We start from the raw sequence: 20,278 nt of genomic DNA, 5'->3' as shown, positions 1-20,278 counted from the left end.
GGTGCTCCGGTTTCCCCCACAGTCCAAAGTCATGTGGTACAGGTGAATTGGGTAGGCTAAATTGTCCGTAGTGCATGAATGTGAATGAGTGTGTATAGGTGTTTCCCAGTGATGGGTTGCAGCTGGAAGGGCATCCGCTGCGTAAAACATATGCTGGATAAGTTGGCGATTCATTCTGCTGTGCGACCCAAGATTAATAAAGGGACTAAGCCGAAAAGAAAATGAGTGTTATGTTATGTTTTATTATATTGCACATTAGCAGCATTACATATTATTAATTTTCAATATTTTAGCCCTAATTACTACGTGTAAGGTAAAGTAAAAGTAATAATGCAAATATGGTGCGAATGCTGATATTTTCTTACAGTAGTAACCTATAGATTGTATACACTGGGGAAAAATGTGTAAATATTTTTTAAATATATGGATAATATAATAGTTTAATTGTTTTAATATGTAATATATATTAGTTTTAAAATATATATAAAGCTGTAATGCCGTCCACACTTCGAAATAAAAGTTCAAAGTGAACATTTATTAATATGGACTTTTTAGATATGAGCGCGTAGGTATGTGTAAGGTACCGACCCAGCTTTAGTACAATTTGTGTATGATAATAGACATTAGGGCTGCACGATTCTGGCAAAAATGTGAATCACGATTTTTTTTTTTTGCTTAAAATCGAGATCACAATTTTCTAACGATTCTGTAAATGTAAAATAAAGGTTAATATGATTAGCCTATTATTATTATTAATTCTCAAACATATGGTAAAACAACAACGATAATAATATTAGGCCTGTGTGTAGGCCTACTGTTACTTAAAATGCTCAATTTTGTATTATGGTGGAGTTGAACAGACTTTCAATGTGTCCTGTTTGTTAATTCACAGTAAAATGATGACATCAGAATTAAACTATTCATAATTATGAAGTTGATTTATTATGTTTAAAGCATGTGCTTGTCATTTGTTATTGACAACATTATTAGACCATTATATTTCCATTATATATAGGCTAGGGTTGTTATACTGACACAGTAAATATTTATTTTCATGCACAACACTTTGTGTTTGCTATAGAAAAAAAAAACAATCATAACTCTAAAATGTGATATAATCATTTAAAGGATGTGTGCACAGGGTTCAATTTCACTTCCTAGTGCGGCTCATGGCTGCTGTCACTGTGAGAAAAAACACATAGATGCAAATCAAACCTCCTGCACGGCCCACAAACGATCGCTCTGTGCAACAAACTGAACGTTATTTACAACTTTAATACTTGTTATTCACAGCATATGCAGGTACTGTTCACTAAAGTAGGCGTGATTGGTGTCTACGCGCACGTTCTCGGCAGTAAACAAACTGCGTCAGCTCACATGCGATTTCGCAACCGTAAATACATCATTACATGAAGCCAGAAATGACATTTCTGGGTGAGTTATACCTTCTAAATACAGTATGTGCCACTTTTAACGCCATTTAAAGGTGTCAATGTTGCTGTGAAGACTTCAGCGGCCACCTTTTCTTCTCTCCTGACCTTGAAAATATATGTGGCTGAATCGTAGAAAATGCTGAATTTGGATCGTGTGTAGGGTCAAATCGAGATCGTGATCTTTTTTTGATTAATGGTGTAGCCCTAATAGACATGCACTATATTCTTGTTTTTTTTTTTAAGCTTTCTTTCTTTTTTAAAGGAAAAGAACAATACTTTTTTTTGCAGTCATGCACGTTTTAAGAGCTAATATGACAGTGTTTTGATTTGATGCTGACACCTTTACCGGTATCAAAATGCAAAATTTTTTGATGCAAAATTAATTTAAGCAGCCATTTATTAAGAAACTTGAATAGGCCTATAGGCTACTATAATAAAGATCCACTCTAAATGTAAAACTAAATAAATTGCTAAATACTCTTGAAAGTCTGCAGCTTGCAACCCACAACAAATGTGTAAAGTTATTGCGTATCATTTTTAACAAACAGTTTACTACTGATTTGATGTAATTTTGCTCACATGAATAATTGAATGTTAATCAGATGATGTCATTACGCTGCTGTGCCGTCAGCCAATTTGTTACATTGGTGATCATGATTTCGAGGATCGATAGATCTGTCCTTCACAGCACATGCAGCGATCTCAGATCAGTTCATTCAGACATTTTAATCTGATTCGCGAACTTGTTTGAAGAACCAAATTAGCCTGAGATCAGTTATCAAGATTAAAAGATCCAGGATCTGTCAAATCATCTTAAATCATTTAAGCGAGGTATGAAGAACGGACCCCCTTTTTTTTCCAAGGACAATAAAAAAATAAAATAAATGAATAAATAAAGAAAATTATAATAATAAGTAATAAAATGCATTTTAATGATAAAATAACTCTAAATAAAAATACAATAATAAATTTAAAAAAATTAAATAGTAAAATAAATAAATAAAATGCAATAATAACATAAATAAAAATACAATAACAAATAAAATACAATATTAAGTAATAAAATAAATAAATGTTAAATAATAAAATAAATAAATAAAAATACTATAATAAATAATCAAATAAATGAATATATTTTAAATAATAAAATAAATAAATAAAATTACAATAATAAATCAAATAAATAAATAAATATATTTTTTAATAAAATAAATAAAAATACAAAAATAAAATACAATAAATAAAAATAAATAAAAATACAATGATGAGTAAAATAAATAAAGTTTTAACATAATAATAAATAAAATTCAATAAAAGTAATAAAATAATTATATACATTTTTAAATAATAAAATAAATAAAAGTACAATATTTTATAATAAAATAAATAAATACAAAATAAAAAATAATAATTTTAAAATAAGTGGGTATGTATAGATATTCATATATCTAAAAACAATTATTATTATTAATTATTATTATTAATTTTGTATTACTTTTTAAAAATTATTATTTTATTTTTTATTCATTTTTTTTAATCTCCTTTCCTTTTTTTTTTCTTCTCTCGTCATTTGTATTAATGATGTATATATGCCCATATGTATATGCTTAAAATGTAATGTACATATGCAGATGTTTGACTGGACTTGTGGATATGTGCAGGTGTAGATTACTCATGGAGGAATATGATTAAGTATCTGTACGATTGTGGATGTACATGTGCAAATGTATTTACATTTCACACATGTTTATTTATTATTAGTATTTGTTGGCATGGGAGGGATCTGGGGTTTGTTCTTTTAAAATGTGAAACACTTTAAATAAAATATATAAAAATAAAAAATGAAAAATAATAACAAAATAAACAAATAAAATTCAAAATTGGTTATTTTTGAAAATATTTGTATGCTTGAATGAATGCCTAAATATTTTTATTTACTAAATATATTCACTTTTTTTATTTACTGAATAGCATCTTTTCTATTTGGGCTACTTGAATTTGTTTTGGGCTAGCAAAAACTGAAGAGCGCCTGCCAGGGATTGTCTTAGTTTTTTATACTCTGTGCAGCACTGTGCTTTTTTTCTAAATGTGCTATACATATAAACTTTGTGTTGTAATGTATTGTATATTTAAACATTTTGTGAGCTCCTGATATCATGTAAACCTTCATGTATGAGAAGAGACACAGATGAAGCTCCCAGTGTATATTTTTTTTGTTCATTCCTGTGCGTGATGAGATGAAATTTCATCAAAGGACACGAGAGATTACTTCTGCCGTATTGCCTCCATCAATGATTGCCATCAGCTCTGTGTTAATCTCCGTCAAACTGCCTTAAACCCTCACGCACCGCATGTCCAAGCTCACTCACTCGCAGCCTTTTCTCCATCCCTTCACGTCCCAAAGTTGGCCAAGTGCGGAGTGAATGTGGAGCCTCGTCCTACATTAAACAGCGTATGTGTGTATGTTCGGAAGTAGGTCACCGAGCCCCTGGCTGAAGGAAATGAGGACGCTTTCTATCTGAAGGAGCTTTATTTTGGGCAGCCAATCCTAGAGGGCTTCATTTATCAAAGGCCCCTCTGTGAACTGCTGGCTCAGGACTGGGGTTCTGACTCCAGCAGGGGGCGCTGTGTCAATCCGCACAAATCACTGCTGGAGGAACAGCGCCACCTCTGGCCGAACACGCTTTACTTCAGGGGTGCGCCATTCATTTTTTAAAGGGGCCATGTAGTTGATTGATAGATTTTATATATATATATATATATATATATATATATATATATATATATATATATATATATATATATATATATATATATATAGTTAAAGTCAGAATTATGAGCCCATCTGTATATATATATATTTTTTTTACCTCAATTTCTGTTTAATTGGAAGATTTTTATTCAACACATTTCTAAACATAATAGTTTTAATAACTCCCTTTTAATAACTGATTTATTTTATCTTTGCCATGATGACTGTACATAATATTTTACTATAATATATATATGTATATATATATATATGTATATATATATATATATATATATATATATATATATATATATATATATATATATATATATATATATATATATATATATATATATATATATATATATAGTACTAGATAAATGCCACAGGGTTGGTTGTTTGATTTTTCACCTTTTTTATTAATTTTATTTTTATTCATTTATTTATAGTTATTTATATATATATATAGTTCAGTGAGAGAAATCAAGAAATCCAGCTCAAGTCAGGTTCAAAATCTGCATCATTTGTGCAAACTAAGTGGATTAAAACACAAGCGAAAGAAAAGTGAAACAGTATTTCAGAAATAAGAACTTAAATTGCCTTTCTGAATAAAGATGTATAATGTTTTCATATTTATTCCAATATTCCTGAGCAACTGATAGTTATAAAACTTTGGAAGATCGAGCCAGCAGTTGAAGTCATAAATACTTATTTTTTCTTTTTAAATATTTCCAAAATGACATTTAACAGAGCAAGGAAAATTTCACAGTATTTCCTATAATATTTTTTCTTCTGGAGAAAGTCGTCTTTGTTTTATTTTGGCTAGAATAAAAGCAGTTTTTAATTTTTTAATAACCATTTTAAGGTCAAAATTATTAGCCCCCTAATCCCTTGCAGACAAAACCAAAAAACTGGTTCATTTAGAGATTTCAAGCTTTATCTGGATATATTTCTTATGTCTGTGAAGCAAGTATTCGCTGAGATTCCAGTATGGAATCGTAAAAGCTCACGTCTGGTCCGAGCTTCTTTGTAAAGTCTAGATTGGTAAACGGTCGGCCGGAAATGCAATGTGCACTTCAATTATAGCAGCTTTTTTTATGACACTGTATAACAATAATTTGTACTTTTACAGTACTGTGACGATTGGGTTTAGGGTTGGGGTGAGAATAGGCATTAAAAAATACAATTTATTGGGTAATTTAATAGATAACATAAATAATACTCGGTACAACTACTGTTACAGTACTGTGACGGTTGGGTTTAGGGTTGGAGTAGGGGTAGATGTTAATGAAATACAATAAATGGGAAATGTATAAATAATATAAATAATTCTCGTAAACTTCCGGCCACAAACGTATCCAATCTAGCAACAACCGAGCTTCTCCCCAGAGAAATGTCAGACTATAGTGTTCGATGATTGGCTCCTGTACTAGCAGGCGAGGCTTCATTCACCATATTGATCATTACACTTTTCCCTATTCAAATCTATACCAGTGACAGGTCTTGTGTATTCTATAGTCTTTGCTATTAGGTGCTCCCTGATAAATCTAGAAAATGATGCAGTGATAAATAACCAGGATTGTGAAATGTTGTGTTGTTTTTCTACTGATTTGTTTTTATTTTAATCCAAATTTGCTTAAAATGTCTTGTAAATAGTATATCAAGGAGTCAGTAAAATGCTTTCAGTCCTCCCTCTCTCTTATGTTAAGTGCATTGCCATACAGTGATTTTTGTGGTCTGCACGTTTTAGAACTTTTCTTTTTTGTTTCAGGCATTTGCATACTGTGCACAGTAAAATGCTGAATTATTAATTGATATAATGTCTGTAAGAATCAATAATGCAAACGTTTGCTCTGTGTCACTCAGGATGGTTGATGTCGGGGGTCAGAGGTCAGAGCGCAGGAAGTGGATCCACTGTTTTGAGAATGTGACGTCCATCATGTTTCTGGTGGCTCTGAGCGAATACGATCAGGTTCTGGTGGAATCAGACAACGAGGTGGGAGAGCTGGAGTCTGAAATATTCATAACTGCGTGCTGAATAATATTGACTCTTTGTTTTTATCAAGTGTTATTACGAAAAAATAAAGTTAAGAATTTTTTACCATTAGAAGCCACACAACTGTGTTTAAACCCCTTATCGATGTGATTTGTGCATAATAGGTGCCCTTAAAAACTCTTATATTCAATATTGTGCATTAAGCTACACTTATCTAATCATTTTTACTGATGTATTCTTTGTGTCTGTGTTCAGAATCGTATGGAGGAGAGCAAGGCTCTGTTCAGGACGATAATCACATATCCATGGTTCCAGAACTCCTCGGTCATCCTATTCCTCAACAAGAAAGATCTGCTGGAGGAGAAGATCTCCTACTCACACCTGGTGGACTATTTCCAGAGTTTGACGGTACATCTGCTTGTGCCTTTCAACTAGAGTCCTTAAATGCAAACAGGAGCCACACCTGTTTAATTAGCTGCTCTAGTTATTAAATAACCATATAACTATAAATATTAATATATAAGGAAAAAACAAACTACTATTGTCCAGTGACTTGCCTAATTAATTTAGTTAAGCCTTGAAATAGCCCTATTTAACCCTTTTCATGTGTACGATCATAGCGGTGTGATTAGCCTTGGCTGGTCCCTGAAGCATACAATCACACCGGTGTGACTAGAACGTTGATGATGACTGCACGTCATCAACTGCTAAAGTTAAAATCTGATGGCGCGCATTGGGGCACAGAAAGAGGTGCACAGCGCTTGTCACTAATCACAATTTTTTACTTGCTTTAAAACAAATAAAATTTATTTTAGGTTTCAGACATTCAAATACACATAACTACAAGGAAAACATACGATTTAAGGTTTGTAAAACATGCGGATGTCTATGGAGATGGCAATAATAATATTTTTCAATATAACCGGACGATATACTTTGTTCACGTAAGATACACACTATTTATGTTGCTAGAATATTTTCTCTATTCCTCTTCCAGATAAACAGTTGCTTACCTTCATGTATTTCAGCAGAAAATTATTAATAAACATGACGTACATCCAGCAGCTCAGATCTCTCTGCGGTTGTTGCTAGAAGGGATACACCTGCGATCGGAAGAGCATAATTTTTGTGACACTGTACAACAAATAATATTTTTACATTACCGTGAGGATTGGGTTTAGGGTTGAGGTCGGGGGTAAATGCTAATAAATTAATGTGTAATTTACTAAATAATATAAAAATACCTCTCGTTAACTTCCGATCACAGCTGTATCCCTCCTAGCAACATCGGCTGCACCCATTATCCGTCATATAACACAAAATATGATCCTCATTAAGCTGTTTAAAAGACAAAATATATGTTCTATCACATATTTGAAAATCGGAGTATCGGAAATTTCAGCACCTCCAAGTCTGAGGCCATGGTGCTCCACCGGAAAAAGGTGGTTTTCTCCAGGTTGGAGGAAAGTCCTTACCCCAGGTGGAGGAGTTTAAGTATCTCTGGGTTTTGTTCACGAGTGAGGGAAGGATGGAGTGTGAGATTGACGGGCGGATTGGTGCAGCGGCAGCAGTAATGCGGTCAATGTACCGGTCCGTTGTGGTGAAGAAGGAGCTGAGCCGAAAGGCAAAGCTCTCGATTAACCGGTCGATCTACGTTCCTACTCTCACCTATGGTCATTAGCTTTGGGTCATGACCGAAAGGACAAGATCTCGGATTCAAGCGACAGAAATAAGTTTCCCTCGAAGAGTGGCAGGACGCACTCTTATGGATAGGGTGAGGAGCTCGGAGTAGAGCCGCTGCTCCTCCACATCGAGAGAAGTCAGCTGAGGGGGCTCGGGCATCTGTTTCGGATGCCTCCTGGACGCCTACCTAGGGAGGTGTTCCAGGCATGTCCCACCGGAAGGAGGCCTCGGGGAAGACCCAGGACACGCTGAAGGAACGATTTCTCTCGGCTGGCCTGGGATCCCCCGGAGGAGCTGGAGGAAGTGTCTGGGGAGAGGGATGTCTGGGGTTCTCTCCTAAGACTGCTGCCCCTGCGACCCTGCTCCGGAAAAGCAGCAGAAAATGAATGAATGAATGAATTAGAACATTTGTCAATATCTATAGGAAAGGGCAAAAAGAAACATAATACGATATATACATCATTGAGGCTGGTGGGTCACGTAATAAACTTGATGCGTCACTATGGGAACTTTAAAACAATGGAATAAAATTACTGTCATGAATAATTCGAGCGTTAATACAATTCTGTAATTACAAAAACGTAAACGAAATTGGAACGCACTCGTAATTTTACGAGGGTGCAATAAAATCTGCGATTTAGAACAGACACAGACGATATTTTCTTTCTCTGTTTGAACACGACTTATAAATTTACAGTGGGTGTACTTTACAAACACGAAATACAGTTTCACCACGGACATAACGACCTGATTACAGGTACGAATCAATAAGCGACACCCCTCTGTCAAAATGACGTCACGGCTGTCACAAGCATAAATAAACAAGAGATGGAGAGAGCCATTGATATTATGCTAACTTAACACTCTATCCTCGGCCCGTTCTTAATTTTGATTCTGTAAAATGTCCAAGAAATAGAATGAAAATGGACCTGATCAAGTCTTTATTACAGCTCAAGACGACCATTTCTCAATGAAGGAATAATAAAAATCTTACCTGAGACGGTGTGTGGGAGCTCGAGTGCCCAGCCATTTTGGGAAGTCATCATGCAAGCGCACCATTGTGATCGATAGCTTTCGCTTGTTTATTAATACCTTTGACAGCGGTGATGCCATTTTGACAGTGAAGTGTCGCTTTTTGATTCAGACTCATAATTAGGTTGTCGTGTCTGTGGTGAAAATGTATTGTGTTTGTAAAGTACACCTTTGTAAGTCGTATACAAACAAACAAAGAAAATGTCGTATCTGTGTCTGTGCTGAACGCAGATTTTGGAATTGTACCCTTGTAAAATTATGAATATGTTCAGTTTTCCTTTACATTTTTATAATAATAATAATAATTATTATTATTCTTTACATTTATATAGCACTTTTCTAGACACTCAAAGCGCTTTACACATAGGGGGGAATCTCCTCATCCATCACAAGTGTACAGCATCCACCTGGATGATGCGACGGCAGCCATATTGCGCCAGACCACACACCAGCCGATTGGTGGAGAGGAGACAGATTATGGAGCCGATTATGATATGGGGATGGTTAGGAGGCCATGATAGACAGAGGCCAGTGGGCAAATTTGGCCAGGATGCCATGGGTAAACCCCTACTCTTTTTTTGAAGGACATCCTGGGATTTTTAACGACCACAGAGAGCCAGAATCTTGGTTTAACGTCTCATCCGAAAGACTGCGCTCACTGAGCAGTATAGAGTCGCCATCACTGAGACATTAGAACACACAGACCGCAGGATGAGCGCCCCCTGCTGGCCTCACTAACATCACTTCCGGCAGCAACCTAGCTTTCCCATGTGGTCTCCCATCCAGGTACCGACTGGGCGCAACCCTGCTTAGCTTCAGTGGGCAACCATGTGAGAGTTGCAGAGCGCTAGCTGCCGGCGTAACTGTATAATTCCAGATGTGTGGATTTTATTTACGCACGAAATATTTATGACAACGATTTTATTTCATATAGAATGCAATGGATTCTAAGTAATGGTCACAAAAAACTCATGCAGGAGGGTCAGCTGGAGTATGTACAACTATATGTGTGAAAGGGTTCAACTGAATACTAATATCCTGCAAAATATTACAGCATTTTAAAAAAATCTTTACATTTTTTGTGAAGATTTAAAATGTCATTCATTTTGCTTTCAACTGTATAAATTGCACGAAGTGAGTTTGTAGTTGAAGTGTTTAACTCCATGGGCACATCATTGTTTTTCAGGGCCCCAGAGAGACGCCCAAGCTGCGCGTGAGTTCATCCTGAAGATGTTTGTGGATCTGAACCCTGACAGCGACAAGATCATCTACTCTCATTTCACCTGCGCCACCGACACAGAGAACATCCGCTTTGTGTTCGCAGCGGTGAAAGACACCATCCTGCAGCTAAACCTGAAGGAGTACAACCTGGTGTGAGACCAGTCCCCACACCGATCACATGATTAAGCATTGAACAGGCACCCACAGAGCGTGCGCACACACACTTACACACACACACACATGCATCATGAACACACAGCTCTTTTCATTTCTCTTTCCCAGCTTCCAAGGTTCTTCTCTTTCTGTCCAGTGGAATCGGAAACAGACACGTCCTGCTTTGTTTTTATTTGTAAGTCTGTCCGCTCATCCCCGGCAGCTCTCGTCAAAGGCCTCTCCTTTCCTTTATCAAATCTGAACACCCAAAAACGGGGTCGGATTTGACAAAGGCTGTTAGACTCCAACTCGCCGTTCTAACGTTTATGTATTTCAAGGAAAACGTTGAATGGGCAGAGCTACGTTGAGAATTGTGATTCGTTGGCCTGATTAAAAACTGGAAGTGACGTTCCTTCCCCTTCCTGTACTATCGCTTGCTCTTCAATCACGCCATCTGCTCCGTGAGCGTCTCGTTTTTTTCTTCTTCTTCAGGAATTCTGTCTGGATGAATGGAAAGGTTTTCACAGCCCTGCAAAAAGACGAGAAAACTAAATCAAATCAAATAATCACCACAATATATTTACATACTTGGACACATGGACTAGTGCTGTGGTGCCAGAGGTTCCGAGAATGGAATTCTAGGATTCCGTGGGATTCTAGAATCCAGCAGGTTCCAGTGAAGGTGTGGAGAACCTTTCACTCGCAGAGATGTGATGATTCTCTGGACGAGGCTAGTCTTCAGCTCGCATCGATGAATGTAAACTTCATGTGAGAGCATCGCAAATGCAAAAAACCAACAAAAAAATGTCACAAAAAAAAAACGAAAACACACAAAAAAAAATGATAATGAGCGAAAATAGTGTAAGAATGCCTATATAAGCAAAACGATACAAAGCACGCGAGGGAGAGATGAAACTAATTAAATCTGTGTATATTGCTGAGATGATCATTTTAAAAGAACTTTTTAATGATAAGTAACTATAGCTACTGCTACCGAATATAAAGTAAATTATAACAGCAGTCGAGTTAATGATGGGTAAGAGACGCCGATTTTTAAATGTGCGCGAAACACATACGATAAGGTATTGTTCTGCAGATTTCCACATTTAACGTTAAAAGTGATTGCATTGCTTCCTTCCCCCATGGTTGTTATCTTTTATCTTCCTGTTTTTGTTTTAATTTCACGATCTAAAAACATCGTTTTTTTTCCGTAAATAGATACTTTATCAATTCAGAATCGGGGTCGTAGACTCGCGGGTATCGTCGTCATCCAGTGGCCCGGTTGCACACAATCTATTATTTGTTTACGCTGTTTTTTTTTTTTGGTTATTATTATTATTATTATTGTCATGGCGTAACTTTATCGGTCAACAATTTTCAATATTTTCGCACGACTTTTGATGGGATCGTGGGAGGACGAGGGTGGGGGGACAGGAATGCATTTATGCGCTGAAGTTAATTGATTGTGTATATTTATATTTGTAAATACGTATACACATTATTGCTTATGTACAAAACGTCTGTGGTACACTATCTTTGGCAAAAAAAATAAGAGAAAAAATCACTTTTTCGTAATTGTGTACGGTTCTGTTGGTTTTCTTATGAATTACAATATTATTGATACTGTGATTCTTCGTTTTAATTTTTGGTTTTTCTTTTTTGGTCTCTATGAATACGTCAAATGATATACACATAGCTGTACGCGTGGAGGATGAACGTCATTTTTAATCAGAAATGCACACGGTTATGATGAGCAATAGTCTGAGAGATTCTAGACTTCGGAAAAAAAGCATCAGAGAAGGAACGCGCCTCCTCTATGATGTGAATGTTATATGAGATAAGAATAAAACAAATCTGATTTTTAAGCAAAAGAGTAATTAAATAAAGAACGTTTTATTTATATAATTTATGGACCAGATCTGAAGTTGTTGATAATTTGAATGCTATTGTTTCCTCTTTTGCTATATGAAGCACTCCCATGTTATGAGACAGAAATAGGAGACTAGTGTCTGTACTGCTGTATAAAACCTCCATTATGGATACAATTATCAGCTCTTTTTTTTCTCAAAACACAGTATATTGTACAATATTTCCCTGGCTACACTTTTCACTTTTTCTTTTATTTTATTGTTAAATTTCCAGATGATGTTTAGGTGAAGTGCTTAACAGCAAACATAGGAAATGTACCATATGAAAATAGACAGCTTTTTATCTGTGATTGAAGATCTGTTTGGTCGACGCTTTCCAAGCAGTGACTTTTTTTTCTTTCTTTCTTTCGATTCCGATTTCGTTTCAATTTCTTTCTAAATTCACCGCTTGTTTCCTTCATTGTGTACGTGATGCAAAGATTGAAGAAAAAAAACAAGTATTCTACGGTTCTTTTACAGTCGATATTTTATACAGGTGATGTTTCATTCATTTTCATCAAGGGCTACGAAAAAAAATGTGCCGTGCGAAATCCAGAAACGATTGGTCACTGTTGGACGTGCGAGGAGAAACTTCACTTTCGTGATCGGTTTGAGCAGATTCAGAAATGCACCCATTTCCACCATGTGTTACTTCTTATTTGATCACTTTTGCTACCATGCATCGAAGTTCATCACTTGCCACGGTCATCAGACTCTTTCTTGATGGATATAAAACCTGACGTGTTCTTTGTAAAACGAAACCTGTGTGAACTCAGTGTTTTAGTGGGGTTTGGAAATCTCACCATTTTGTAACTCCAGTGTTTTCTTAGATATCTGTAGTGAGTTAGATTTGAAGAAACCGATGATACCAAGCAAACCATGAAGCACTAAATCATCCAAAATACCATAGTATTGATGCATTTCATTCTTCGAATGGATCTTTGACATGGAGTTTAAGGCTCTGGCCACTATAATAACAGCGTGTAAGATGCATTGCTCCTGGAAGGGGACATTTATTTGCTTCAGCTTGATCATTCTTAATGCACTTTTTGGTTTTTCGTGCCAGAAGGCGAATGCCTTGAATGCTTGGACCGTTTGATCAACACATATCCATTAATGTGCCAGTTCCAGAAGTCTCGTATTGGACGTTCCCTCAAGAACCTCTACCTCTGTGAACCGTCTGATGTTTTTTGGGGCATTTTAGGATTGGTAGACGTGACAAGCACACTTCTTTAGTCCACAGGGCACAGTTGATGAGGTTTGGAGGCCAAACTTTATTTGTTTGTTGTATCTTGCCAATGACCTGCATTTATTGTAAGCGCTTCAAACACTGAACATGGCAAACAGCACTTTCCTCAGGTCAGATTGTTGGGCGACTTCTGAGTGGAAAAAATAGTACCAGTTTGGGATTATGAGTTGTTTGCCTGGAGCTTTATGCTTTGGTTCTGCAGTTGATAGTTTTCACGTGACGTCACACCATTAGGGGAACGCCACCCTGGCGGGCAAAACTTTACTATCTCCTGCTGACCGACAAGTATTTTAGGCAAAAAGCAAGATAATTGTTATGCAATAAGATATAGCGTTACTAACCAATGAGGAGACACATCTAGGCTGTGCTTCTACACAATTCCTTCATGGAAAGATCAGCCAGAAAGGAGAAATGTAAGGGTTTGTGTTTAATGGTAGCATCGTTGACCCATAACAATCCTTTAACTGTCTCTATTCTATACAGTTTCTGTTGTAATTTGCAGACTAAGTGCAATTAAAGTATAAACTCCAATGCAAAGTCAAACTATGAATAGCTTAGGTGAACAAATAGATTACATCCACTAATCCAAGCAAAAGAAACCGACGCCAGACATAAAAGCAGGCACTTGAGTTCAACACAGATCCTTCTTGAAGCTCTTTACTTATCTAAATCAGGTGTGTTAAACAAATGAGACATGCAAAATAAGCAGCGCAAGGACCAGGATTAAGAACCACTGGTCGTTCCAAACTGGATATATCGCCCTCTGAAGGACACTTTAGAGTAAAAACAATCATGGCCAACATATTGAAGTGTCCCTCCAAACCAAAGTGCTCAAAATTAGCCTTCTGAATGAAGGATTTTGTTGGTGGACACTTCGGTTTCATTCAGAATGGTTCTTTACTATGCCATAATCCCTATGAAGCGGTTGCTCCCTTCAAAGATATTAGGACATAAGGACTTGAGTGCCCTTTTTATACAGTTTCTAATCTAATTTGCAGGCTAAGTGCAATTAAAGTATACATTGAAGTGCAAAGTCAAAGTATGAATGGCAGAAGTAAACAAATAGTTTTCGTTCACTACCAGTAAATATTCATCCAAGCAAAAGAAACCGACACCAAACACAAAAGCAGACACTTGAGCGTGCTTTTTATGTCGTCTCTAACCTAATTCGCAGGTTAAGTGCCATTAAAGTATAAAGTGAAATGCGAAGTCAAAGTATAAATAGCAGAAGTGAATGAATAGGATTAATCCAAGCTAAAGAAACTGACATCAAACACAAAAGCTAAACACTAAATCTCTGAGGAATACCCACAAGATAAAGGTAAACATTGACAAACTGGAGCTGTAACAGAGAGATGACAGTTTTAAATGACTGAAAAGCGGCTGCGGGTGCAGAATATGGATCACAAGTGCTCCAGTTTACAATTTGTGATGATCAGTTTATGTGTGATCTAAATATTCGTAACTTGAAATGGATGGAAATCTGAGCAGATTGTGTTATGATTTTAAGGAGATCCCATTGTAGCTGCCATTACCGCTCATTGTTGTTTTTTTTGCCCGCTAGGTCTCTGCGCAGGTCACGTGAATGTAAACTATCAATGGACAGATGAATAGACATATCGGTAGTGATGGCCATTCTCAAAGGCGGTTTAGATACAGAAGTTAGGCTAGTAATATATTGTTGATGCAGGAATCAACATTCAGCAGTGCAGTGTTTCTCATCCACGTTCTAGCTCTGCACATTTTCCATGTCTCCTTAACCAAACACACCAGATTCAGATGATCAGCTCATTAGCAGAGACTGAAAGACCTGAAATGGGTGTGACGGACATAGGAGACATCCAAAACATGCAGTGTTGGTGGTCCTCCAAGAACGTGGTTGAGAAACACTGCAGTAGTCAAATGAGTGCTAAAGCTTACTCTAAACGCTCTATACAAATGGATATTATTACTTTAGGAAATGTGGCTTTTGTTGCAACCAAAATGGCTTCATTTCAGGGGGCATTTACACTAGACTGTATCAACCAAAACTATCATTTGGCCATTGATTGAACTGATTTCAGACCAATCTGCGACTTTTAGAAGCACGCCGATATGTTTGATATGTAGTAATGAGCATTCAGTGGTTCTCGATCCTTGTTCATGCTCATATTTTGTATGTTTCTCTTACCGCTTTAAAGGTTTGTTCCATTAGACTGCATGTTCCCTGTGAAATATGAATGATTCCAGTTTGAAATCATGTTCAATTCAAAGGGTAACATGCGCAAGATGTGACTTCTACGCTAATCACATGATTACAGTTAAATAGCCTTTCACACTTCTGTAATAATTGAAAATTCTGGCGCAAATCCTTTTTTTTGGGGGGGGGTTTGTTTTGGATTAAGTACATTTCAAGTTGAACACTATATAGGGAACATGTTGATCTCAACACAGATCCTTCTTAGAGCTCTCTACTTATCTAAATCAGCCGTGTTAAAACAAATGAGACATGCAAAATAAGCAGCGCAAGGACCAGGATTGAGAACCGCTGGTTGTTCCAAACTGGATATGTTGCCCTCTGAAGGACACTTTAGAGTAAAAGCAATCATGGCTGCCATATTGAAGTGTCCTTCCAAAGCGAAGTGCTCAGAATTAGCCACTTCGAAGGGGTCTTCTGAATGAAGGGTACAATTGGTGGACACTTCGGTCCCCTATGATCCTTTGCGCAGGGAAGTTGTTTGGTGTCAAACAGCATACTTCATTCAGAATGGTTCCTCCCTATGCCATAATCCCATTGAAGCGGTCGTTCCCTTCAAAGATTTTAGGGCATAGGGATGAAGTCTTCCAAATGGAACTTCTGTAGTAATTGACTAATCTCTTTTCTTTGGTTTTGTTTTAAATTATGCACATTTCAAGTTCAGCCTATTTCCCATGTGCATGGGAAGGCATAGAAAGCAGTGAACACTATGTAGGGAACATGTGGAGCTCAACACAGATCCTTCTTGGATCTCTTTACTTGTCTAAATCAGCTGTGTTAGACAAAAGAGACATGCAAAATAAGCAGCGTGAGGACCAGGATTAAGAACCGCTGTTTTTTTCAAATGGGACATATCGCCCTCTGAAGGACTTTTCAGAGCATAGGTCTTAAAGTGGAGTTCTAGGCCGCAGCTCTGCACAGTTTTGCTCCAACCTTAATCAAACACGGCTGATCCAAATAATTGAGTGTTCAAGAGTCTCGATCACCTTGATTAGTTGCATCAGCTTTGTTTGATTAAGGTGGGAGCAAAACTGCAGAGCTGCGACTCTCCCGGAATAAAGATTGAGACCTATGCTTTAGAGTAAAAACAATCATGGCTGCCATATTGAAGTGTCGCTCCAGACCAAAGTGCTCAAATTAGCCACTTCGAATAGGTCTTCTGAATGAAGGGTACAACTGGTGGACACTTCGGTCCCCTATGATCCTTTGCATAGGAAAGTTGTTTGGTGTCAAGCAGCGAGCTTCATTCAGAATGGTTCCTCCCTATGCCATAATCCCTTTAAAGCGGTCGCTCCCTTCAAAAATATTAGGGCATAGGGATGAAATCTTCCAAATGGAGCTTCTGTAGTAGTTGAAAATTTTGCCGCTAATCTCTCTTTTTGGTTTTGTTTTAAATTAAGCACATTTCAATTTCAGCCTATTTCCCATGTGCATAGAAAGCAGTGAACGCTATATAGGCAACATGTCGATCTCAACACAGATCTTTCTTGGAGCTCTCTACTTATCTAAATCAGCTGTGTTAGATAAAAGAGACATGCAAAATAAGCAACGCAAGGACCAGGATTGAGAACCGCTGGTTGTTTCAAATGGGATATATCACCCTCTGAAGGACACTTTAGAGCACAGGTGTCAAAGCCAGTTCCTGGAGGTCCGCAGCTCTGCACAGTTTAGTTCCAAACCTAATTAAACACACCTGCTCTAACTGAGTGCTTCAGGCTTCTTTGATACCTACAGATTGGTGTGTTGAAGCAGGGCTGGAACTAAACTCGGCAGGGCTCCGGCCCTCCAGGAATTGACTCTGACACCCCTGCTTTAGAGCATAGGCCTCAAACTGCAGCTCTGCAGTTTTGCTCCAACCCTAATCAAACACAGCTGATCCAAATAATCGAGTGCTCAAGAGTCTCGAACACCTTGATTAGTTGCATCAGCTGTGTTTGATTAGGGTTGGAGCAAAACTGCAGAGCTGCAGCCCTCCAGGAACTGAGTTTGAGACCTATACTTTACAGCAGGGCTGCCCAAACTCAGTCCTGGAGGGCCGGTGTCCTGCATAGTTTAGTTAACACTTCCTTTGACACACCTGCTTGAAGTTTCTAGTATGCCTAGAAGGAGCTTGATTAGATGGTTCAGTTGTGTCTAACTGGGGTTGGAACTAAATTGTGCAGGACACCGGCCCTCCAGGTTGGAGTTTGGACACCCCTGCTTTAGAGTAAAAACGATCATGGCCGCCATATTGAAGTGTCGATCCAAACCATACCTGTCAACATTTAGTTCAGAAAATTAGGGAGACGCGTTGGTGCGCGTTGGGTTTGGTGCATGAACATGCACTAGGTTTCAGGCCGGACTGTACCAAAAAGCTTAGGAGCAGGGGAGGTTTTCCGGGAGACAGAACAATACGGGAGATGGGTCTGAAATACGGGAGACTCCTGGGAAAAACCGGGAGTGTTTTTAGGTATGATCCAAACCGAAGTGCACAAAATTAGCCACTTTGAATGGCTCTTCTGAATGATGTTGAAGGGTGTAACTGGTTAACACTTTGGGCTCCCATAATCCTTTGCGCAAGGAAGTTGTTTGGTGTCAAACAGCATGCTTCATTTAGAATAGTTCCTCTCTATGCCATAATCCCTTTGAATGGGTCGCTCCCTTCAAAGATATTAGGGCACATAGGGATGAAATTTTTCAAATGGAACGCTTTGCAAATGTGTTTCTTAATAATGGCGCCATCTATTGGCCTGGCATGCAGAATGTGGCATGTAGAGTAATTTTTGTGAATCTGTGAACAAGGACTGTTTTGCTAACATTTAAAGGGATAGGTCACCCTTAAAAAATCACCTTCAAGTGTTTCTTTGAGTCTTTTTTTCTGTTGAATACAGAAGATATTTTGAAGAATGTTGGAACCTGGTAACCATTAAAACCAAACCAAATACACTAAAAAATGACTTTTGCTGTTTGCTCAAACTGCTTATATAAAATAAGCTGAAACGACCCTCAATTCTTGAGGGTTTTTCGAGACAACTTAAATGTTTTAAGTTTAATCTACTTAAATTTGTAAAAGCTAATAAGTTCACTTCCTCCATGCTGTCCCAGTGCAAACCAATTGTATGGAACCCAGCATTTCCTTACAGTGTGCTAAGAAAATCAATGGCTACCAGTTTCCAGCATTTTTCTAAATATCTTCTTTTGTGTTCCACAGAAGTTGAGAACTCCTAAAGGTCTGCGACATGTAAAAGGTGAATAGTTGATGGCTTTTCATTTTTTAGGTGAACTATTTCTTTAACATCTTGAACACATCAGATTACAGTACACTGTTGTAGTGTAAATGCACCCTTAAAATGAACCCTGCTTTCAGAGCTTTCTCGTTGGGATGAATCCATTGGGTAGGATGAACACATGAAGCTTGATTAAAGCAAATTTGCAGCTGACAGCGAGATTTTCATGCAGGCTTGTTTACTGGTACGGTTAGATGCATCTGTTTGGTGGACGGTCGAATGGCTAAAGTTCTGACCCTCTGAAAGAGTGATTAAAATTTCAGCTTTTCATCCCGTTCTTTAATTGTTATCCATTTACCGTCAGACGCTGAGTCCAGGACCATGTGCGTTTTGATTTTGGGATTTCTCTCTTGGCTTCTTTCACTCTTTTCTTTTTTGTAATTACACCAAATGTAAATGTTGTATAATATCGTGCGTGCCAATCCCCTTCTCTGAGACTGACTCATAACAAGTGCCAATTGTTGTCCAAATCACATGCGGACCGTGAAATTAGACACGGCCCGCTTTGAAAAACAAGTAAAACACTAAGTGAAAGTAAACGGATTTACTTTGTATTTAAGTTTGAGGATAAACTGCTGTTTTCTCTTCTCTCTTCTTATTTTTTTAGAGGAATTGTAATTATTAAAGCATGTGCTCTTTGTCCAGGTGGGAGTTTTGGGCTCAGACAAACATCAAAATCCTCGACGTGAGGAGAAACGTAGTGGAAATTTATTTTACAACATTCTCGCCATATTTTTTTTTTGTTTGTTTGTTGTTGTTGTTTTTATTTGTTTCATTTCAACCACTGTTGCCTGAACCTCATTCAAACATGGAAATGATTTTCATAACCGCCTTCTAAAAAAAAAAAAGGAAAACAAAAATAAAAATTATAAAGTATCTGTTTTAAATTTAAATAAATTTGTTCCTATACTTGCTGATGGTCTTGTAGTTTCTTGTGTTCTTTGCAGTGCATAAAATGTCTTTCTATGGGTCTCAAACTCGATTCCTGAAGGGCCGCAGCTCTGTACAGTTTTGCTCCAACCCTTATCAAACACAGCTGATCAGACTAATCAAGGTGTTGAGAAGAGTCTCGAACACCTTGATTAGTTGCATTAGCTGTGTTTGAATAGGAGTTGGAGCAAAACCGTGCAGAGTTGCGGCCCTCCAGGAGCTGAGTTTAGGACCTATGTGCTTTATTTGAAATCATTTGCGGTGTTTGTCCAGAAGGGGGCGCACAGAAATCGCAGAGAGGAAAAGGGCATCTTTACCAGCTGAACAGCTTCACACAGGAATTACATGGGGTAATGAATTTCATGTTGATCAGTGATCAGTTTTTTAGGGTGCATTATTTATTTTTAGTAGAAATACTAA

General features: G+C 37.4%; 1 protein-coding gene across 1 annotated transcript in view; it reads left to right on the top strand.

Moving 5' to 3' along the window:
- gna11b (guanine nucleotide binding protein (G protein), alpha 11b (Gq class)) overlaps positions 1-19,840 on the top strand; it is a 101,486-nt gene extending 81,646 nt beyond the window's left edge. Inside the window, 4 exon segments of the mRNA XM_056445669.1 lie at positions 6,052-6,181; positions 6,437-6,572; positions 6,575-6,589; positions 10,083-19,840. Coding sequence (XP_056301644.1) covers positions 6,052-6,181; positions 6,437-6,572; positions 6,575-6,589; positions 10,083-10,273 — 472 coding nt within the window. The 3' untranslated portion in view covers positions 10,274-19,840.
- The last annotated feature ends 438 nt before the right edge of the window (positions 19,841-20,278 follow it).

Source organism: Danio aesculapii, chromosome 2, assembly GCF_903798145.1.
Source record: "Danio aesculapii chromosome 2, fDanAes4.1, whole genome shotgun sequence".
Classification (NCBI taxonomy): Eukaryota; Metazoa; Chordata; class Actinopteri; order Cypriniformes; family Danionidae; genus Danio; species Danio aesculapii.
Note: the sequence above shows the minus strand (reverse complement) of the source record. Positions and strands in the feature narration are given on the sequence as shown.